The 23,661-nt window shown below is 42.3% G+C and overlaps 2 protein-coding genes across 3 annotated transcripts in view; both read right to left on the bottom strand.

Annotated features, from left to right (window-relative positions):
• LOC117251805 (vang-like protein 1) overlaps nucleotides 1-11,989 on the bottom strand; it is a 28,675-nt gene extending 16,686 nt beyond the window's left edge. The window contains exons 1-3 of one of the 2 annotated variants that reach the window (XM_033618360.2): nucleotides 11,766-11,989; nucleotides 5,083-5,332; nucleotides 3,196-3,367 (exon numbers count right to left, since the gene is read on the bottom strand). In XM_033618360.2, coding sequence (XP_033474251.1) covers nucleotides 3,196-3,367; nucleotides 5,083-5,153 — 243 coding nt within the window. In that variant the 5' untranslated portion in view covers nucleotides 5,154-5,332; nucleotides 11,766-11,989. The remainder of the gene's footprint in view (nucleotides 1-3,195; nucleotides 3,368-5,082; nucleotides 5,333-11,765) is intronic. The other variant, XM_033618359.2, reaches the window with a different exon arrangement.
• Nucleotides 11,990-16,666: 4,677 nt separating this feature from the next.
• Nucleotides 16,667-21,744, bottom strand: LOC117251754 (helix-loop-helix protein 2-like). Its single transcript, XM_033618281.2, has 2 exons — nucleotides 21,627-21,744; nucleotides 16,667-19,760 (listed from the first exon to the last, which is right to left on the bottom strand). Exon 2 carries the CDS (start codon nucleotides 19,732-19,734, stop codon nucleotides 19,360-19,362), a length of 375 nt encoding a protein of 124 aa, XP_033474172.1. The 5' UTR covers nucleotides 19,735-19,760; nucleotides 21,627-21,744; the 3' UTR covers nucleotides 16,667-19,359.
• Between the last annotated feature and the right edge of the window lie 1,917 nt (nucleotides 21,745-23,661).

The following is a 23,661-nucleotide window of genomic DNA, read 5'->3' as shown; positions in this document are numbered from 1 at the left end:
GCTTTTATGCTGATGTCTCATCTAGTGAGAGAAACAGTGTCTCACCAAGCTAATACACTAAAACCAGCCATTAAGTCTCAGTGGATTAATCCCAAAGATTAATGCTACACTAATCAGGTCTGATCTCTACATACAGTAAAGCGAGGTGAAAGAGTAACTGAGAGAGAATGACACAGAGAGAGGTTACAGGAGAGAGGGGGCAACACGACTGCTGCTGCTTCCTTGGCAGTGTTTCATCTGGAAGGGGGTGAATATGGATTATAGTTAGGCCTGTTCCACTGTCACAAAGCACAACTACACAACAACATACTGATTAGCACCGTTCACACACACTCACACATACACACACCAAACAGTCTGCCAGCTACAAAACACAATGGCTAAGCCCCAATGGCCTGGGTGGAGGTTAAAATGATATTCACACGTTGGTGTGTTTGTGAGCGTATTAGTGTCACTGTGTATGTGCCGAAGTGAGTCATCGGGAGCTACGGGAGAAAAACAAATGGCATTAGTTTAAAAGGCCTGGCAGGTTTCCTACAATTTACTCCAATTGTGATGTTTGTTTTTACATTACATAAAAAGCTGTGAGTGTATATCTATTCAATGAAAAGGGCAAAGAAGTGTGAGGCACCAAACAAGAGTATGTGCTTGTCCCCATACGCTTTAGTGTTGCTAGAGCTAACATTGTGAATTGAAGCCACTGCCTTCTGGCACAAAGTCACATGTCTCACAAAGCAGCATGGACAGTCTCAGTAACAGACTTGGTGTTCTCTCTATGACTCACTCACACACACACACACACACACACACACACAGAGTAGCTGTGGTCCAAGACCGTATCCTTATGTCATAGGCATGCGTGTAAACATGGAGGATTATTCATATCAACTTTCCTCAAAGTGGCGCTTGGCTGGATGCTAAGGCTAATCTGTGTCTCTGAGAATGTCTCTCTGCTCTGGAGCCTGTTAGTGTTACAGTGTTCGCTCCCCCGTCTAGCAGAGCTGCTCCAAAAAAGCTGGACTTCGGTGGTACTGACGGTGGTGGTGTTGTGCCATTTGGACGCATTTGTCTGGAGGGCGATAATGGACTACAATGGCAGATTACCTTACACTGCGGACAATGGATGTAAGCAACAACCTGACAATCACATGACATCGTGGAATGTGGCTGCCCAGCCAGAAGGGGATGCTGAGTAGAGATGGCAAAATAGGTCAGACCTCTGAGAAACTGTCAGGAAGTCTGGCTGAGGACATGATCGTATCCTAATCACATTAAAAAAAATACTCTATGGTGCATGTTTTGCAGACAGGATTCTGCCACTCCACATTTTGCTTGTACACACAAACCCTCAGTACATACACAATAACAAAATGCTCTCTGTTTACTATAGATATCAAGTAGGTCAGAGAGCATGTAAAGGCAGCCCAAGGCAGAGTTCTCTCTAAAGAGCAATATACTGAACATAAGTCTTTTTTCCCCTCCTGTGGTCGTCTTTGTGCTTCTCGCCCAGCTTTCTTTAACTTTCACGGGAATAGTCTGATATTTTGGGAAATACCATAGACTGTATAATAATGAAGCCAAAATATCCTGGACGCGGCTGTTGCCATCATATGCTGGTAACGTCATTTTAAGTCTGAGCAGTAGAGATCGAATTGGTTTCAAGTTCTCGCTTATACACCTTTTGCGACCTAGCACCACTGATTGCAAGCATACTGAATGGCACACATAGTAGTCAATCATGATGTCACACCCCCTCTTTTGGCATCTAATAGCTAATTAAAACCAAACTTACAACTTTAATTTAAACTTCCAACAGTTTGATATGAACCTAGAACCTAAAATATCCGAACCCATCTTTAGGACAAATTAACTTGATGCGTACTTTACTATGTTCCATCTGCTAACATGAAGGGGGCGGGACTTCTGACCTTTACTGCAGCCAGCCAGCAGGGGGCAATCAAGATATTTTGGCTTCATTTTTAGGGAGTTGTCATATTGTCCATCTATTATACAGTTTATGGGAAATGCGCTCATTTCCTGTCTTGCAAAATAGTTTCTTCTTACTTAGACAAGAAGATCGACACCAGTCTCATATCTGTCTGCTAAATATGAAGCTGGGGCCCGGAGACAATTAGCTTAGCATAAAAAGTGGAAACAGTTTGCTGGGCTTTGTCCAAAAGCTAAAGAAAAATGACTACCAGCACCTTGAAAGCTCACTGATTAACATGTAATATCTTGTTTGTTTGATAAGCACAAACCCAAAATGTTAACCCAACAAGTTGCTGTTTTATGTGGGGCTGTATTTCAAAATCCCATCGTGACAACAGGACTCCAGGAAGTCCTGCTCTGGGTAAAAAAGGAAACAGTCTGGCACACAACGCCCCATAAAACAACACACTGGTTTTTCCACTTTGGTTTTTTTACAGATTAAAATGAGATATGACATGTTAAATAGTGGATTTTGGAGGGGCTGGTATGAGGATTTCTTTAAACCTTTGGACAGAGTCAGGCTGGTTTCCAGTCTTTGTGCTAAGCTAAGATAACCAAGTGTTGGCTATAATAGCAGACAGACATGAGACTATAATTGATCCTCTCATCTATCTCGAATAAATGTATTTGTCAAACTACTTTAAATAATGATCACGCTGAGAGTGCATCTTTAATCCCTGCAGCATTGACTTAGCTAAGTATCCATTCTGCCTTTGAGCTGCAATACAGCATTGTGCTTCCCTGTGTCTACTTAAAAACCTATTTTGCTTGCAGAGCTCAGCAAAATCAGCTTTATGGAATGCCTGGTACCAATTTGCTCTGCTTTCAAAGCGACCAGGCATGACAGTTATACCCAGTATCACACAGACACACACACACTCACGCTGTAACACAGCGCTGTCCGTACAAATCCGCCTGGGCCTACAAGAGGGATACTAATCCTCTGACCTATTTGATCCCTTGTCACCATTGTTATTATGTGTCAGGCACTGTGGCAATGGGCAGCCAGCTGCTGTGAGGACGAGTTTATAAGGTCATGGTGCCGAGTTCATACTGTAGCTGGATTACTGGGCCTTCTGATTTATTCGAAAGGTTAAATGACTGCTCTCAAAAAAAAAAAAAAAACCCAGCCTGCATTCCTTCACAGTTTAGACATCCCATTTTTGTCGCGTGAACAGTTTCCTGTACACTGCCATGGAAAAATACCTGGGCCTCATCTCCCTGATCTGCTGCTGGCGTGGGCTCGCCTGGCAGCGGCTCTCCATTGTGAACGGGGGAGTCCTGGGAGGGCGTGTCAGGGGGGTTAATGACCACGGACCTCTCAGAGCGACTGCTGTCTTTGCTGCTGCTGGCCTTGTGCCGCTCACGACTTCGATCCCTGAAGGTGAAGAAACACACAGTGAACACAAACAATAGAACAAAAGTAATATGGACACATAAAACATATTCTCATGCAGAAAAATGTGCTATTGATTAATATGTAGATGATTTTCTTAATTGTTTTGTCTATGAAATGTTGGAAACTCCTTAAAGCCCAAGCTGTTTTGTCCGACCAACAACCACAACCACAAAATGTTCTGTTTACTTAGTTCATTACTCATATATGTAAAAGAAAACTGGATATTTAAGATCTGAAAATGTCCATATTTGAAGAGCTGGAGCCAGCAAATGTTCTGCATTTTTGCTTGATAAATGACCAGAGAATCAAAATATCAGCTCTTAAATTTTCTGAAACAATAACTCAATTGACAGAAAATTAATGGGAAACAATTATGATAATATTTTTTCATTTAAATCATTTAGGAGCAGGGCATCAGTGGCTTAGTGGTAGAGCAGGCGCCCCATGTACAAGGCTGTTGCCGCAGTGGCCCGGGTTCGACTCCAGCCTGTGGCCCTTTGCTGCATGTCTCTCTCTCTCTCTCTCTCTCCCCGCTTCACTGTCCTATCAATTAAAGGCAAACAATGCCCATAAAAATATCTAAAAAAAATCATTTAGGAGCAAACATTCTTGGGTTTTAGATTCTTAAAATTTCTTAAAAATTTGCTGCTTTTCTTTGTCTTGTATTATTCTAAACTGCAGGGACACAGGTTTCTTTCAGCATTTGAGGGACAAATATTAAGTGGGGGGTCTGGGAGTCCACCCCCAAGAAATTTTCACCATCAGACACTTAATTTTCTGCATTCTGTTGAATTTTTATGCGCCAGTTTGTATATTTTCTGCATCAGTCAATGGCGGAAATGTCATGGTATACTTCCTGCTTCAACTGTGCATAGTTGCTTCATCTTCTGTCTGTTTTATGGCAAATTGAAACCATTGCTTTGGAGGAAGCACTGCCACTACATACTCTACTGGAGGCACTGTAGTATCAATGAGTCGTGTTCTAGGAATTCGTTGAAATAAAAGTCCTCTGCTTTTATCAGGTTTTTATTGGGTGGGCACAAATGTACATGTTCTACATATGGAGGGGAGCGTGTCCCTTGTGTCCCCTCCAAAATGTACGGCATTGGTATACTGAATATCTTTGGATTTTGGATTACTTCTCTGCCAAATTAAGACATCTGAATATGTCACAGTTGACTCTGGGGACACTTTATAGGCCAAATGATTATTCAACACATAGAGACAATAACAGGCAGATTATTCGATAATGAAAGATATTGCTAGTTGCAGGCCTACTTGGCAAAAAGCTGGTTGAAAGGGAGGGAAAAGAATATTGAGGAGTGGACAGGACGGGAATCAAAAGACTCATTTGCAGGATAGACTGAGTGAATCACTGAAATAGGTTAGAGCCACTCAGCTGTGACGACCCTAATCCACAAGCTCTGTCTGTCTCAATCTCTAGCTTGTTCTCTCCTCTGTCTCTCCCATAGTCTCTCATCTGATGTATTTGGCTACAACCAGCACGTGGCCAGCTCAAACTAGATACAAACAAAACAAACTCAGTGTACACTGAAGTCATTATATAGCAAAAGGTGCGGGGAGAGATGCAGCAAGTGATCTAGCAGTAATCAATGCCATGGGAGGGGAGAAATAGACAGCTACAGTGGAGAGGCGTACAGTCAGATGGAAAGGCAGACAGACGGGAAGCATACCCATGTCGGTTTGATCTCCCCGAGCGGCTGGAGTGATAGGAGTAGCCTGAGTGGGTCGACTCGGTGTCCATTCCAACGCAGTTCAGAGCCGGCGATTGGCCAGGGGGATGAGGAGAGATTCGTCGTGTGGCAGAGAGGGCAAGTTGGCAGCAGTACTCAGGAGGAGGAATGGGTTGCTATAGAGACGAGGCTCAGGAATTCACTACGACTGACAACTACCCCAGAGAGTTGCTTTAGTAGCCACATTGACCTGAGAGATAGAGTGACAGAGGGTGAGAAAACTTGCAATGTCTAACAGATAATGCATCAGATACATTTGTCTGGCAATATATATCTGCACAGAGTGAGAGAGCAGAATGATCAGTACTCAAAATATTACAGTCATCATCTATTTTCATTATCTGTACTTCAGCACAGACAGGGCAGACAGATACACAAGATAATCCATCGCAAGTGTATGGACAGTCTATTCCTCTGTAAAATGCCCTTTTCTGCCTCTAACAGCTGTAATGGACGGATAATGTTTTTGTCCTCTGCACACTGGGCTTGGAATAATTTATAAGACAATTATTTGGAAACACTGCCGTTAAACCACACAATCAAATGCCACATTCACACGTTTCATGAAGTCATTGTTTTAAATAGTCAAGCTCTCTCCTTTAAGCCTCTTAAATCAATTATGTATGTGTGTGTGTGTGTTTTATGTGACTGTGTCTTAATGATGTCATTCTGTCCTGGTCTCTCTCTTGTAAAAAAAATAATGCATCTCAGGAGACTTCCTGGGTAAATACAGATTAAGTAAACAATTACATCAGAGTCCTACAGACATGCTGCAGGAGCTTCAGGGAGGGAACCACTGTATCATTAGGTCACCCATTTGTTTGTGGACTACCGTTTTAAAGCCTTGTGTTTGGCATTTTGGCTGCCATCTTGAAGTTTGGAGCCAGAGGTGAACCGAGGAGACCATATTTGGCCAAATCGGTGACTTATATAAAAAGTAACACCCTGTACAGTTGTCATGAATGTGGAAATCAACTTTAGAGACCTAAACAGTTTTTGTACCAAGCTGTAAACATGTTTTTATCTGCTGTAAAGTTGGGCATTTTAAGGGGTCTGCGGGGATTGACTCGCTCTTGGAGCCAGCCTCAAGTGGCCATTGGAGGAACTGCAGTTTTGGGGATTTTGGTGTTTCAAATGAAGCATTTCGATGCTTCATTTGTCAGCACCGGAGTTAACCACTTGGAGAAAACAGAGGCCAGTGCAACCAGTTTCAACTAGCACTATAGAATGCTCCAGGAATGAGTCCTGAAACCTGTAAATGAGTTAGCATTTTTGCACTTTTAGCTCTGTTGTCTTGAAATCAATGGGTTTTTTGTTAGATGCCTGAAATAAGGTCTGTGGTTAACACAAGCTTCAGAGATTTTGTTTTGTACTATGGCATAAAATGCATCAGTAAATACCCCACTCATGAATTTTGAAGCTTTTAGGTGTCTCAAGAAAGTGGCTAAATGAGACTACAGAACATCATCACGCTGATCATGGCTTCCCTGCCTAGTTGTGGAGGTGACGGTGAAGTCAAGCGACTGTGGTGTAGTTAGTTTGTAGCCTGACGTTTTTTACTTTTTACTTCTGGTGATTACATTTATGCTATAAAAATCACAACAGTGATGTTCATTTGTGAAGATTATCTTGCTGAACAAATGCAAGTATCACAAACGTTTGTTTGCAGCAGAGCTTATTTTCTGCAATAATCCAAAATCCAATGAAAAAATTCCATAAGCTTTTTGACGAGGGAACCAGGGTGAAACAAACTTCTGCATCAGCTCACAGAAAGAACAACATCCCTGCAGCAATCTCCTAGAAGATATGATAAGGTATGTGCTCCAAATGTGATAACTGAAACAATATTGAGAGCAGAATGACAAGTAAACATAGCATCTTATAGAAAGTGCTCAAGCCAAATAAGAAATACTGCAGTCCACTTAGAAAATACCCAATGTACACAATGTATGATGAAGATCAGACTGAGGGTGATTTTGATTATACTAACTTATGCTTCCTTGAGCTCTCTCTCCTCCCGTGACCCAGAAATCGTCCTCCCTCTGCCAAACCTCTTTCAATCCCTTAAATGCATCTCGAGGAGACGAGGAGTTCGGAGAGAGGAGCTTACACTGGTGTATCCCACACCTCTGTTCTTCACATCTCTCTGTCACATCCTTGCTGGAAGGAGCCAAGATGTGAGGATGAGACATGGATGAGGGAAGTGAGGAGACATGTAAGCATAATAAAAAGCACCCTGAATCTACTAGACTCACTCTCTGGGCCCTAATGTATGCTGTGTAATGCACAGGGACGTCTCAGGGCTTCACCATGCATGACCGTTCATTTAGACCTCAATCTACACTCTGTCTGTCTCCCAGCTGTTGTCCTGACAACCGCCTGCCAATCAACATCCGCAGCCCAGTCTCATCTTACTAACCGGAATTACTCTCCTTCTTCTCCTGTCATTTACAGGCTATTTGTTATCTCTGGAGCCAATGGTGCATATAAACAGTGAAATAGTCCAATCAGCATATTAGGATGTGAATCCTCGCAGTGGCGTTGAGATCATGCTCTGAAAACAATGTTTAGAGGAAGACACAATGTAGCTGATTTCCATTAAGATGATGCAGACAGGGCTGAATGTTTTTCTCTCCTTCCATTACCCATCATGAGACTTGTGGACAGCGCATATGAGAAACCACAGATTTTCCATTAAGGAGTGTCATACAATGCATATAAATGATGTAATAACATCACCACTGTCTGTCTGTGGGATCACATGTGTCAGACAGGAGCTAGAATTTGCAAATGATGGCGTGGTGACAAAATGCATAGGGCATCAGTCTCCACTGATACAGCCATGTATGCTATTGAGAGCAGGGGAACATATGCTGAACGAGGCAGGATTGTACATATACACAGGGCTTCAATAAATATTGTACTCGAACATACTGGTGCACTCCACTCGCAGCATCAAAGCTGATGTTGCAGCATCAATTTTTAAACACAAACCAGAGTTTTGACAGAGAGAAAGTCATATCTCTCATCTCTACCCCACATCTGGAGCGTCCACTGTTGCCTTGGCAACACCGGAGGCAGGAGCAGGAGGCCCCGTCTAGCAGCAATAATCAATCACCCCCGCTGAGAGTAAATTTGTGTATGAGAGGGTGAGTGTGGGGGGTGGCACAGTGAGAGGGCACAAAGAGCAAACAATGGCTTCTCACCACATCCATCGCCAGTACGGTTAAATGAATAAGCCACTGATTTGAATAAAAGCTGTTAACCCCCTGAGTGCTGATCTCTGAACGCGTGGCAGTGGTATGTGGGCCAAGATGATTCCTCTGAGAAGCCACTCATCCACGAGGCGAGCATGAAGAGGCATAGTGAACCAGGCCATGTGGAAAATCGCAGCCACGGGGTAAGAAAAACTATCAGTTACAAACCAACGGATAACTATGAATAAAGCATAACAAGGTGCATCTGAGATGAGCGGCTGCACGCTTATTTTGAGTCGGTCCATCCAAAAAATGCGGTAGTCCCCTGTGAGGGACTCTGCGTGGAAAATGGGTTCTCTAGTGAGGCGTAGTAGCCTCACAGTAGACCGTTCTGGTTGGCTGCACCAGGAAGAGATTCACAAGGGCAGAAAGTGACACTAATGTAAAACAAACACTCATTAACGTGTTTGTTTAGTGGATGGAGGCTGTGGCACAGTGGGAGCTACTGTAACTACACCCATGGATAGTATCATGGATTTTTTTTGCTTTATCCAAAAGGGAGAATATAACAAGACAGCACCATCGCAGCAAATATGTGTGGGAGTCCATGGGGAGAGCTGTAGAATCCGATAGGTTTGGTTCTTTGCAGCATTTCCCCCCCGCTGACTCAACTCATCAATTAATCATAAGATAAGAATGTGGGATTTTAGCTCCATGTCCTTGGCTGCAAAGACTTTGGCCTCCAATCTGGGCAGAGAAAAGAGGTGTGGAATATGAGATTCCGTTGAAGTGCCCGATGCAGTGCTGGCACCCTAAATGGCACGGATCAGTCTCGTAGCTCATCTACAGCACATGCTGAGGCCTGGTTACCATGGCATCTGTGCCCTCCCTCACACCCATTAGCCCCTGTGCCTTCCTTCCTTCATGTGCGCCCTGCCCTGGTGGCATTATGCCATAATCTGCCAGATGCAGCAGCTGGCAGTCTGCTGTGTTAGTTTATTTCCCTTTTTCAAAGCAATCTACAAACTACAAAACCTCATCTACGACATATACAGCGGATATTACTCTAGGGCCACGACTAATGATTATTTCCATTTCCGATTCATCTGCTGATTATTTTCTTTAGTGACTGATTATCTGTTTGGTCTATGCCCTGTTATTTATAGTGACACAGTTTTCCAGAGCCCAAGGCGACATCCTAAAATGACTTGTATCATCCAAACAACAGTTCAAATGCCAACGATGATCAATTTACTATCACGGGAGACTTCAAAAAACCCCAAATAGCAGTACTGTAGTAATTGAGATCACTCTTGGTCTTGAAACTGGTCACCAGACCACTTTTTGAAGGCCTTGGCCTCGTCTCGGAGTCGTCATCTCGACCACATTTTTACTTGGTCTTGTTTCATTGTCAGAGAAAGCAGACTTTACCACAGCTGCAGGGATATCACTAAATTGCCTGGTGTGTTAAATAAAGATGGTTAAGTTTATTTCAGCTCCTTAGTGTTCGTATTTCTTTGCTCATAGAAAATAAAGGACATAAAATCACCTTTGCAATGCCATTTGATTATTTTATTCTTCATGGTACTGTTTACACATATATCCCAATAAAAGACATGAATAAAGAGGAATCTTCATTGTGGATCTTTCAGATCAATTTGAGAAGTGCCTCTGGTTTACATATTTCACATTTTATCGTAAGTGCGTCATGCAGTGTGGGACTCGCACTAGTCTGGTCTTGACTTCGTCTTAACCCCTCAGAGTCTTGGTCTTGTCAGTCTCAATACATTTCTGGTCTTGGTTAAGATGGTCTTATATTATATTATTATTATTATTATTTTAGTGTGATAAGAAATATTCTTTGAAAGTGGCAAATAAATCACAAACAGACACACACGTGAGTAACACAGTCCAGTAAGCTGCATAAGACCTCTTTGACATCAAACACACTGTGTGCCAGTGTTATTTATAGTGATAACAATCTCCAATCCCTCCATGGACTCCAGATAACCCAGGGGAGCAGCTGCTGATTAACATATTAAAACATCCCTGTTAAGTGACTAAAAATCTCATGAATGGAGCCGAAGATGCAGAGAGATGAAAATCTCATGGAAACGTCATGTTTTGTTGTTTAGCGGACCTCATTAGGAGCTCGCTTCCTGTGTATTTTCCTTTCATTGTTTGCTGTGACATCTGATTCTTGGCACAAAGGTATTTGTCAGATATGTTCAGAGAGCAAACCTGTGACCTTTGAGTGACTGGAAAGAGTCTCAGCCACTCCCACCCTGCTGCTCTTACACACACACACACACACACACACACATGCACACACACCCCGCAGTAAAAGGAGAAAGTTAAGACCTGACACAGTTCTCTGGAATGCAAACTTAGTCCCCCCGATCCGCTCATGTGGAACTAAATAAAAGTACAGTAGAGGGAGAAGGAGCGAGGTGGTGAGAGATATACCTCGGTGCATTCCTACTTTAAGAGCACTGCTTTTATGCCTGTAAATACACTACAGTACACTACCCTACAGTGCGTTGTGCATTACAGCGTTCTATCCAAGCTTTGCAGGATCCTAATGCTCCTCTGTAGACTAAAGGTAGCTCCACTTTCCACCGCTCTTGTGGCACTCTGCCCTGCCAGCCAGAAAAACATGCTTTAAAAGGAGAACAATGACAAAAAGCATTGCTGGGACTCTCTTTTGATCATCTGGCGAGAATAGCTTCCAGGGGGGGATGACTCATTTATTCAAGGGGTTCCCATACCTGCCAGTGTCTTTATCTTTACACCTCTCTGCACAGGACCTATCAGCTCTGATCAATAATAAATAGGGCTGCACAGTTTCACTGCAGCATCATGACTCTTAGTGAGAGGGGCAGTGTCAGAGGAGGCACGTAAAGCAGTCATAGTAACACCTCATCCAGCTGTGCCCTGTGCGCGCTCTCCAGACAGCTGCTGATGATGGCGATACACACCATCACCCTGCTGCATCCAATACGCCCTTTATTTTAAAGGCTCCTGGGTGTGAGAGAGAGGAGCTATGGGATGTGATGTTACTTCTCTGTTACACAGCTGCAGTTTCGGTTACAATAGATCTGGTTTCAGTCGCATCCTGATCACCATTAACCACACTAAGCTGCTATCACCTCAAATAATGCATGCATTATTATGATTCTATATATTTATCCACACATAACAGACACTGAGACAGTTTATAAATATAAACTGCAATATCAGCCCCACATAAATATAGGTTAGGAGGACTAAAGGCTACATCTGTCTGATGAGGAGGAAACCATTTTTCCACGACGGCAGCATTGAACTTCATCAGTAATTCCTGCGAGGGGTTGTGTCTCAGGCTTCTGGCAAGGGTATACACGGTGTAATGAACGCAGCATCGCGATGATCAGTTCATTCACCTACCTTTCTTTTCTCAGATGTGTGTCATATTCCTCCGCTTGCGCCTCGGTGTCAGTGTTTCGGTGACGCCGTCGCCTCCGCCGCCGCTGCTGCTGCTGCTGCTGAGGGTGCTGTAGTGACAGGGGCAGCTCCCTCATACGAGCCTGGCCATTGTGGTTCCCAGCACCAGAGAGAGAGGCAGCATGGAGGTACAATACTCTTCAAGTGCAATCAAACGAGTGTTTTCAGCTGCAGCCCACAAGAGGTCGTCCTTTAGGAGAGATGTTGACCTGTTAGAAGCAGGAAGTTGGTGCATGTTTCCTGTGAATCAGAGTTAAAGACCCTCTGTATAAAAATGTGTTTTATTGTCACTTGGATGTTTGAGCTTTGCTTTTCCGAATGATGTATGTGCAGAGTTTGACAACAGAAGATCACATTCATCTGCTGAAGGGGGAAAGCTTCTCTGTGCTCACCTTAAAAGACAAAACACTTGAACACATTAGATCAACTCATTGTCTGTCTGTGGTTCAAAACTCATCAGTCACTTTGTTGAGTCAAGGATACCAATTGCACTTGGGATGAGGGACTTCTTAAATACATTTTTGGTTGCCTTTGGTTGGACTCTATAGTGCCTCCCGGAGCTGAAAAGCTCCAACTGGCTAAAGAGAGGGTGGGAGCTATCTGCCAAGATGGCTAAGATAGATCGCTTTCTTCCTTGTCCTTCCTGTAAAGAGCTGGGTCAAGGGCTTCTGTGGCTTGCCAACTATTTAACTTGCTATTGTCACAATCTTAGAGAGTTTATTCTTGGATGTAGAGGTAAGGTGAGCATACCAGACAGGAAGATGAAAAGGTAAAACACTCTTAACAATCGTTGGGTACATCAATTCTTTAGTCTTGGCCACATTAATCTCTAATTTGCTGATGCGACACCATGTTTGAAGGGCTGTAGTGTGGGCCAGGTGGGCAACTACACCTGATGGGTCTGTTTGCTATTAAAGACCAACTAAGACCATTTCATCAGCATATTTAAACAATCTGAGATATTTCTCACTGATCATAAATTCATTAGTAAACAGAGAACCTGTGCTCACAGTGAGCTCCAGCTCTAGTTGCTCTAGAGCTCTATATGGAAGCCAGTGTAGTCCAAAATGCAATTCAAACATGTATGATGTGGAAACTTAAAACCGTTATGCACATACACAGAAAATTGACTTTTCTGTGAAGCAGACATCTTGTGTCCAGCACTTTAACTTCTGAAATCTGCATATTCATTGTCTGGATTTTTTAAAAAGGAAGAACAAGTAGATGCATGAAGTGGATAATAATAAAAGAAATATTCGAGAACTATCTTAGTGATTTTTCCTAAAACATTATCAGTTGTCACCTAAGCCATTAAACACCTGCAAGGCTGGATGACCACAATCAGGAACGTGGTAAGTGCCTTCGAACTCAAGATCACCAAGTTCAGTGTATGGCAGCTGTTTTGTTGTAATTTTGTTTTGGGAATACGTTGAGTATACACTACTAAAGCAAAGTATCTCCTGACGTAATAACAGCCTTAAGGTGGGTCCTGCTTCAATACCTGGGGCTGCATTCATAAACATTCTGAGAGTACTCCCAGAGAGCTCCGAACTTAGCCTAACCATTACCATAGTGAGGAGTCCTAGCTTAGGAGTGATTTAGAAAAGTTCTCAGAGCAACTCTGAGCAAGGATGTGCAGAAACTTTTACCTTACTGCAGAGGTGTGGTTGACCCTATTGCTAGGTATGATGCATTCTTTCAACAGATGTGATTGGTTGTCAGTAGTGATGGTGTGATGAAGCCCCGTGAATGTGTCGAATCTTTCAGGCGGATTGCTTCGCCAAAAGGCTGATCACACGAAGCCCCGTTTAACAGCTCACTTAGAAGTACTGACATCTGCTGGTCATTTGATGTACAGCAGTCCTACTGTGATATTACATGTGGGCTACATGTCAGTGGATCTGGCATACACATAATGATGCTTAATGATGATGATTACGTCAGAATCCCCCTATGAGGTATTGTAAAGCCACATGAAATGAATCTATCCTGAACGTGGTATATCAATAAAGTGCATACACACACACACACACACATATATATGTATATATATGTGTGTGTGTGTGTGTGTGTGTGTGTGTCCACAAAAGGTTAGATTGCTTGTGTGACTGGGTCACTCAATCCTCTGCACCTAACGATCTTCAGAATCACCTCGGATCACGCAAAACACTTCATGTATTTCCCGACTCGAATCACACAACGAGGCAGTCACGTGATTCCAGAGAAACGGGGCGTCATTTGTCTTTGGTCACGTGATATCCTGAAAAACGATACGGGCTTCGACACGGGCTTCATTTGGACACGCCCCCTTTGCTCGACACAGGCCTCGGGACTGCAGTATCAGCTGTAACATCACTAGTTGTCAGAGACACAACCCTTTGTGAGCCTGCAAGGTGTGGACACCCAGTGGAAATCAAATGAACTGCTGAATGTGAAAGTGTTGTCATTGTTGGTGTGATCACTCTGCTGATGAGAGGTTAAAACAGAAGTCATCACTGTTGCATTTTTTCCAGTTTTCCAAATATCTTAGTGTTGTGATCATTTTGTTTCTGGCGTCATAGCTTTATTGCACTCGGCGGGAAATGTGTGTGTATCCCTAATGAGATCAACCACAAATATTTTTCCTGCATGATCTAATCTGTGGCATTTCATTTCCCCACTGTCATTCATTGTTTGGAGAATATTTCTCCTATCTCTGTGTGTTTCCACCATTTTCTCCTCTGCTTAAGAAACTCCCAAGCCTCTTAAAAGCCCACCTCTCTACTCCTAACACTTTTTCACCTTTAGGGCTAAGATGCTGTATGAATAACTTCTATCTTTACCAGGACCTAGGCTTAACTTTAAGGAGAAATTCTTAGAAGATGTCATTATTCTAAGGATTTTCTTTTGTCAATTTTGTCAATAGGAGCAACTCTTTATCAATGCAGCCCCTGATTTTGAGGCTGTCTTGAGAAGAGGGTCCCACCTGCATTTGATTACCATATTACTCACCTGATAAGTGTCACCCAAGAAATGTAGTTTCTGTAAATTTGGTGCCAAACAATATTAGAGCAGAACTAAGCCAGTAAGGGGTCAAGATGTGTCACCTCTGGACTCTGCAGGGCAAAATCTGCCCTAAATGCCTTGTGATTCGGACAAATTGGCTAAGTTAGGACATTCCATCTCTGGCCAGATGACAGAGACAACATTTAAGGGACCAACACCATTTTTAAAAAAAAATGAAAACAGTCACTTTTGCACCTTGGAAAAAAGGCCAAGATAGGCCATGGTGGTAACAGGTGCAGTTTGTAGGGAAAATAAACACTTCCCTACGTGTTTAAAAGATGTTTGCGTCATTAGTATCAGTCATACACAATTTAGCAATGTTGTGCCTTGAAATTTATTTCTGACCTTACAGCAGTTCACATATAAATATCACCCCAAGATCCATTCTGTATCTGCTCTAGGGATTTCGATGATATCAAATCTTCAGCCGATCAAATTTCCCTTTTCATGCACATTTTTTAGCCAGCGTGAACAAAATGGACATTAGAATGCCTTTAATTTCATAACAACTGAGCAAACTAATTGCTGATGAATCTCATGTGATATGATCAAAAGCTCCAGAGCAGCTGCTAAATGCAAAAAAAGCAGTGTTTTCAATGACTCAAGGCACACAAAAAACATGTAGCTATAACCTTTAATATCATCTGAATGGAAATAACTCCCCCTTCATCCATGACTTGGCTTAGGACCCACTGTAACTGATGTAGGCATAATGATGGCATAAATATTGTTACACCTCAGATGCCAGATGAAATTACAGGAATGCTTAACTTCAAATGGCCATTTGTATAACAGTTACTCACCCTGTGTTGTGTTGAATTTGTGAAGAAAACTTTGCTTTTCTTACATGTCTCCATGGCGAAGCAAGAGTCCAAAAACAGACAACATCCTTGATGAATTTAAGTCATTGGGGTCTGTATTTAACAACAGGAAAACGATATCAAAAGGTAAGGTAGTACAGTCCAAGTCTCATTTATCCAGTTGTATGCTCAGTACTTCCCGAACACATGCATTTTTGCTAAAAGAACTAAACAGAAAGTGAAAGTCTATGCTCTCCTCAAAGCCAGACTCCATTGACAAAAACAATAATTTTACCTTGCTAAGCTTATTAGCTGCTGATCTACTGCTGTCTCAATCAGTTAGTTTTTTGGTGTTATTGCGTGACCTTGGCGAGTGCAAACTAACCCTTTAAAACATCGAAGTCACACAACTACAAACAAAATTACTGATTGAGGCAGTGGTAGACCAGCAGCTCTTCTTGTTCAGTGAGGTAAAATTACTATTTTTGTCAGTGGAGTCTGGCTTTGATGAGAGTGTAGATACAGTAAGTCTCACTTTCAGCTCAGTTCCCTGCTGGAAAGGGTTCCCTTTTTTAGGGAAGTACTGAGCATATGACTGGATAACTGACACTTGGATTATGCTACACGAATTGTATGAGTTTTTAATTAGATCTTTTGATATATTTTTGCTATTGATAAACGTACTACCAATATTAAAAATGACTCAGCAGAGTATGCAACCATTACAGATAAACATGCCCATACAAGTGTCTCAAATATATTTTAGGAAAGGCCTCTTTTACCAACGAAAAAAAGTGCAAGATTTCCTACGAGATATTTATGCAAAGAGGATAAACTTTTTACAGTTAAACTTCCCTTGATGAGGCTCCATCAGAGGGCAGTGTTGCTCCTTCCAAACACAGTCTGTGGTGTGTGACAGAGCTGCATGTAGACTTAAATAGCCTACAGTTCTCACCTAGTTCTAGTATTTGACCCACATTGGATAAAACTACACAGCATATTTATAACCGTCTCCTTTACAACTTTCCCTGCCCCATTTATCTTAAAATCTGATGTTAGGCTCGGCCTCTCTGCCTCCACTCCCCAACATACCTATTGTATCCAGTGTGTAGACCAAGTGTGTAGTGTGTGTAATGTGCAGTGTGTAGACAAAGGGCTGTCACTCTTGCTGCTGGAGTGGACATGAACAATACCTCGAGCCCCTTGGGCCACATTACACCGCAGAGACTCTCATAAAGGGACGGGAGAGGGAGCGCAGACAGCGCCTGACTAATGGAGGGAGAAATCAAAGGGAAATGCGGGAACTCGTGCCCACTGCCTGATGTCATATTTAAAAAATATAAAAGGCATATTTTGGTAATGTGCAAAGCAGAGGCAGTGTGTCAAAGCACTGAGGAAGCCTTCAAATGTTCAGTGTGACCATGTATATTCTCATGTGGCTAATTGAAATGGCAAAAAGGGCAAGTGCTGCTTTACAGACACTGCTGATGTGAGGCATCAGAACATATAATGGCAGTTTGCTTTTCTTAATGTCATTTGGTAATCTTAATCAAATCATCAAAACTACTTTCTTTTAAAATAGAAATTCGTAGACTTGTCATGAAAGACTTTGACTCTGGGCTGCTGGTTGTAGGACAATCTTGCACATCTAACATCACCCAAAATGTTTTGCAGAATATTTTAAAATGTATATTTGGCCCACTCTCACGGCCACTGTTGTCCACAGTGATAAGTGGTTGTTATATACGTATATACACTCACATTACTGTCTCATTTGTATGTATGTGCATGTGAGTCCCAAGAGAGGGAGCAGACGGGTGGCTGTAATGTGGTTGTTTTGGTTTTTCTGGAGAAACACCTGCCCCATCCAGACCGAGAGAAACCTCTAACCTGAGGTTGAGGAACAGCCTGTGTGGTAGCTTCCCTTAAAGGTCCAGTGTGTAGGAATTAGGCAGATATACTGGCAGAAACTGAATATAATAACTATAGATATCTACATAGGGAGCAGGTCCTTGTCCAGAGTCCACCATGTTGCATTGTCATGTTTCTACAGTGGCCCAGAAAGGACAATCCATTTGCATTTTCAAATCAACCCAAGTAGTTAGCAGCCCTTCTGTGACAAGTAGCATGGGGAAAACACTGATTGTTTTAAAAGTGAAACTGCTTTATTCAGTGTTTTTACCAGTTGAAATCGCTGGGTGTGTTTGTTTTGGAGAGGAAGGGACCTCTACAACTAAATTAGCTCATGGTTAACACCTCCTGAATGTCTGGATCTTAAGTTATAAGAGAGGTAAACACACATAAGCAGGTGCTGGGCTAGCATTTTGTGTTTTTACTGGTATACACATCTGTTTGTTGTGGAGAGGAGTAGACATTTTGGCTGATGGTAAAAACCTCTCGAAAGATGAACACTGAAGGAATTCTAAAGCCTGATTTATGGTCCTGCGGCGTACCTACGATGTACCTACGTCGTTGCCGTGACGCCGTCGTGAACCCTTCGAACTTCTCCGTCACTCCATTTCGTCGCGGTGCAATTCACCGCTAGAGCGGTAGGAGGCTGCGTTCCTTTCCTGAATGGTTATCATCGTCTCTAGTTGATTCTTTGTTTAGCTTCCGGCTTTTCCGGTCACAGAGAAATGAACACGGAGCACGGACAGGCGGCTCCGTCCGTATCGGTCCGTATCGGTCCGTATCCATATCCGTATTGAACGTTGAGCATAAATGGGCCTTAATACTGCAACATCTACATCGCAACAGAAGATGTTTAAAGGTGGCGGGGATGGCGCAATCTGGAAATACGGAACCGGAAATGCGTTGCTACCAAACAAACCAATCACAGCCCTCTCGGTCTGTGCTGGGTCTGCGTTGCCTCGACATGTAGTTACATTTTTGGGGAGGTGCACGTCAGGCTACGCCGGGGGCTACAGCGAGCCTTCTGCGTAGCCACGTACCCTACGACGTAGCGACGTCGTTGATTTAACGCAGGACCATAAATCAGGCTTAACTTGGAGAGTCTCAGCCAGTTGCAATGTGCAATCTTCACCACTAGATGTCACTATGTCCACCTAAATCTTACAAACTGCTCCTTTAATGGTGTTATTTGAAATAAAAAGGGGAAACAAAAAAGTTTTTAGAGGACGTAAAATAAAACTGATAAAGCCAACAAATCAGATCAGAAACATACTGTACGATAACTGAGATCAAAGCAGCACCAAACAAGTTCCTTAAAAATTTCTTAGCTGTCACAGTTTATTTTCAACATACGGAAGCTTCAAATGCTACTTAAGCTGTGACTGAATTGCACCACTGAAAGCACAAAAAAAGGTCCAATAGATTCCTTTTTGTGTAATTGAAATAAATATATTTACAAATTGGTGCAAACAGGAAGTCACACTGAGAGACAAGGCAGCAAATTAACGGTCAAGCACTGCAATGTTTTAGTAGTTTGGCGACACAAATACATACGACTTTTCAACTTTTAGATGACAGTGTGTCTGTAGTCCTGCAACTGTTTCCCATGATAAAAAAATCAGTGTGACATCACTGTAATTGGTATGTATACAGTAGTCAGCAATGTGACATTAGTTTAATAGAACCCTATAATCTTATTATTTGAGCATTCCTCAGATCTCCTGGTATCAGTATCCAGATATCGTTCCTCCAAACATCCTGCCTCAGTCCTCCCGTTGGTCCTAAACATCCAGCACATGGTTGAGGTAGGAGATGTAACAAATCGCCAGTCGCAGTATCTCAATCTTGGACAGCTTCTTGTCTGGTGGAAGTGTTGGGAGCAGTTTTCTCAGCTCTGCAAAGGCCATGTTGAAGGCTACCACACGGACACGCTCTCTGGTGGCGTGGGCTGATCGATACTTAGCTGTGGCGCGCCTCCTCCTCCTCTTCTCCTCTCTGCTGAGGTTGGGCACGTGCAAGGAGCGCGCCTTGCCCTCTCCATCCTTAGGTTCAGCTGGCACGGACCCACACTGCACATTGAAAGTGTCCAGAAGGGTCTCTGTGTCTGTTTGTCCCCAGGGCAGGTTGGACTCAGGCTGGTCAGGACTGAGCATCATTCTTCTGACCTCAGACTGGAAAGATCCTGAAGAAAAAATAGTAGAAGTCAATAAAATACTTCCAGAGATGCATGGAAATTATACAGTTTTAGCTTTATGACTAATGTGGACAAATACAATACCACTATTAGGCAAGGCAATTTTATTTCATGCACAATGTGCTCTACATCAGTGGATTTATTTAAGGCAGATGTGTACAGTGCAATTTTGAGGTATTTACTTGATTATTTCGATTTTCTGCTACTGTATACCGCTAATTCATAAACATTATATTTGTATTATATTTTGCATTCTACTGAATATCATATACATCCTTAAATAAAGACATGTCTCCTTGTTACCACTGATATTTCACCTTTTTTTTAAATGGCAATATAAACACATGTGATATTAATAGTTTAAGAGTCTAGATGTGATGTTACATTCAGTGGAAATGAAATGGTATAAGTGTGTAAGGGCTATTTGTACCTTCAAATACCTCAATATACAGCACATATCCAAATCAGTGAAGCAGTTACATCAGGGATTCTCAACTTGCTTTACCCGGGGGGCCAGGGGCCACTTAATATCTATCTATCTATCTGAAAAATATAAATGTATACATAGAGTGATGCATGCATGAGTGCACAAATAAAATAATACTATTAGCAATAGTTAATAATATTAATCTGAAATTGGCTATTCTGCTAAATGAGTACTTTTACTTTTGGTTCTCTTATTATATTCTTATAATATTATATTTCTCTTATTATATTTTTGCACTTTTATTAAAGTAACATTTCAAAGGCATGGCTTAAGTATTGAGTATCTGAGTGAGTACTTTTACACTGTGGTATTACTAGTTTTAATGAATTAAGAAAGTAAAAGTTCGGAGTTCTTCCTCCACTGATGGCATCTCACGTAGATGGAGGATCTCAAACTTTAACCAGCTTTTAAACTCTGACAGTGGCTTACTTTTAACTTTTAATTTAGTCTGTGCTTGATTTACACTACCTGCAACATATATTATTTTATAAGACAGAAATTAATATGATGGGCTATTTCGAAAATATACAATTAAGCTGTTGATATCCATTATGATAACAGTCTGCTTGTGCTCATTACATCTCTGGTTGCCACCTCTTTAATAACAAGATTTAGATTTAATTGTAAATGCAAAGATAAGGGACAAAGGACTCTGAAATATGAGGGGCTCGTGCTGCCCCCTGGTGGCGGATCTACACATTTGCTGCTGGCAAAATCAGCGCTGTCCGAGGTGCTGAAACAATATTAAGACTACAACAACTAGTTCGACTTATAAACCATTATCAATAGCTTTTGTCATCACAAAACAGCTGAAAAATGCAATAAACAAGCGTTGGCGAGGTGAACATATTCTGCCAGGTGGAATCACTTCATCTGTGGAGATGGATGGAGATGTTTTTGGAATTTTACCTTTTTGTTTAAGGAAAATCTTTTATCTGCGCCGAGCTTCTTATTCAGCAGATGGAGTGCCTTCTTCAAACGAGCAGGAGCTTTAAAGGTAGGATTTATTTTCTGTTTTAATTTGTGTGTGTGTGTTTGAATTCCATTATGATTCAAGTTTCGCATTTTACGCTTGCAAAACTAGTACAAAAAAAACTACTGCAAAGTCTATTTAAACAGCTTAAACCCCCGAAACTGCGCCGCAGAGCAAAGACTGAGCAGAAATGCATAAGTAGCTAAACATGAAATTGAACTTACCTTGCACATTCAGAAAACAGAGACAACTGATTTAAGAGTGGCACATATTAAAGTCAGTGCAGGTACCTGTGCGTAAAGCTATCTCTCCATCAGCCTGTTTTTGTTTGGATTTAGTTCAAAATAAAAATAAATCAAAGTGCTTCAAAACAGGACATGGGGTTTGGTCTGACCTCTGGAGAAAGAGCTCTGCAGTCCCGCTCGTCTTCGTCCCTGTCCGTCATGGTGTCAGATGCGCATCACATCCTGCAGCAAGTGACGCTCTGGCTTGTTGCTCTGCCTGGTTCTCCAACCTCGCCAGGCTGTGCGCAAGATACAAGATAACACACCCCTATCTCCCCATAAAAGTGACGACACAGTGGGATAATGAGCGTTTGTTGTCTGAAACTCCACTCAGCTTTCACCTTAATTCCCAGCAAATGAAACGCACGTAGAGCTTTATGGGTTAGATGTGTCTGAAGTGAGGATGTTTCACTCTAAAGGTTACAACTCAGTGAACTTATTAGCAGCTTTAATGTCGATGAAGGTAAGTTGATTATAGTCGTGAAACTACTTCCAATGATGCCATAGTTTCCTGGATCCTGTTAGTATAAGGTCAAGTGAGCACCTGTGTCTAAATGGAAAGAAAATGTGTCCTCAGCTCATTGCACTGTTTGTCTGAGGAAAGATTGGGTCATATCTGTGAAGCCTGAGCTGCTGATGAGAGTTTTAAAAGCCCAGCGTGCCTGTAGCTGGGAATCTGTAAACCACAGTGCACAACATCCAGTTTGGTCATAAACTGTTAATTTCACCATGAGCACATGCTTCACCATTTGCAGCACTTTAATGGGCCCAGTGCTGATAGAGTTACAGGGGTGGGAAAATTAAGGCGAGAGTGTGTCAAAACCTCATTTATCCAAGCAGGAAAAAAGGGATGGGCACCAAGTTTAATAAAGGCTACTCAATCTAGTGCCTTTTATTGCAACACGTGTGCTGTTTATGTACCACAGGAGAGCAAAGCCTGATATTGTGGTTCAGTTTGTATTTGTAGGCTGCTGGTGTTGGTGTGGTGTTCCTGTTCTGACATTTTGTTTTTGATCCGCTCATATCTCAGAGGGAAATGTCAGTGCTAATCATTACTAATGTAATGATTGTGAGTAAATCACCAAAGGGCCTCCACCTCTGTGCCGGCGGTGGAAAATGTTTCCTCAGACGCTGTTAGAAATGGCACCGTAAACTCTGCATGGGGAGCATGTGTGGTTATTGAGAAGCCCGTGGCATATGGGTAAAATCATTATCATTCTCTCCGAGATGTGACCGCTTCTTGTTTTGTCGACTGGGAAAATGCCACAGTGGATACGCTGCTCATCACAGGAGGAGAGATAGATCACAAGATGAGGATGATTTCTCGGAGATGTTGTTAGTGAACACTAGTATTTGCACAGCTTCTCAGAGAGGACATGATTGATTTTGCATTTCTTCAGTCTGGTTAATGTAGCTTAGTCATACCCAACTTATGGCAATCAACTTAAAACGCAGGGTGGCTCACCTATAATTTTCTAATTGATTTAGACTGGGATTTTTTTGTACTTTGAATGTAGGGTGCCAGAGTCCATAAAAAGCATCAAAATAGGGCTTGTGTATTGTGAAGAAGTGACATCGAAGGATCCCCCGGACTCCCCCGACACAGGTCCAGGCTAAGCCCCCAGCAGGATAACACACCATGTCACAAAGCTCAAATCATCTCAAACTGGTTTCTGAGTTCACTGTAATCCAATGGCCTCCACAGTCACCACATCTCAATCCAATAGAGCACCTTTGGGATGTGATGGAACGGGAGATTCTCATCATGGATGTGCAGCCGACAAATCTGCGGCAACTGTGTGATGCTATCATGTCAACATGGACCAAAATCTCTGAGGAATGTTTCCAGCACCTTGTTGAATCTATGACACCAAGAATTTAGGCAGATCTGAAGGCAACAAGTGGTCCAACTTGGTGCCAGCAAGGTGTACCTAATATATGATATTGGATCATAATCAGGGCACATTTTAAGATGACAGAATATCTGTTCATGCAGAATCTACAGTATGTCATGCTCCTAGCTGTGAGGGAATTTTGTTTGTTGTTACAGCCTTTAGCCTCGGTCAGTAAAGGAAATGGATGATAGTTACACTTAAGGTAACAGTCGGGTTAGCAGAAGGCCTAAAAGAGGCCTCGAGGTCAGGC

Source organism: Epinephelus lanceolatus, chromosome 14 (genome assembly GCF_041903045.1).
Source record: "Epinephelus lanceolatus isolate andai-2023 chromosome 14, ASM4190304v1, whole genome shotgun sequence".
NCBI lineage: Eukaryota > Metazoa > Chordata > Actinopteri > Perciformes > Serranidae > Epinephelus > Epinephelus lanceolatus.
Note: the sequence above shows the minus strand (reverse complement) of the source record. Positions and strands in the feature narration are given on the sequence as shown.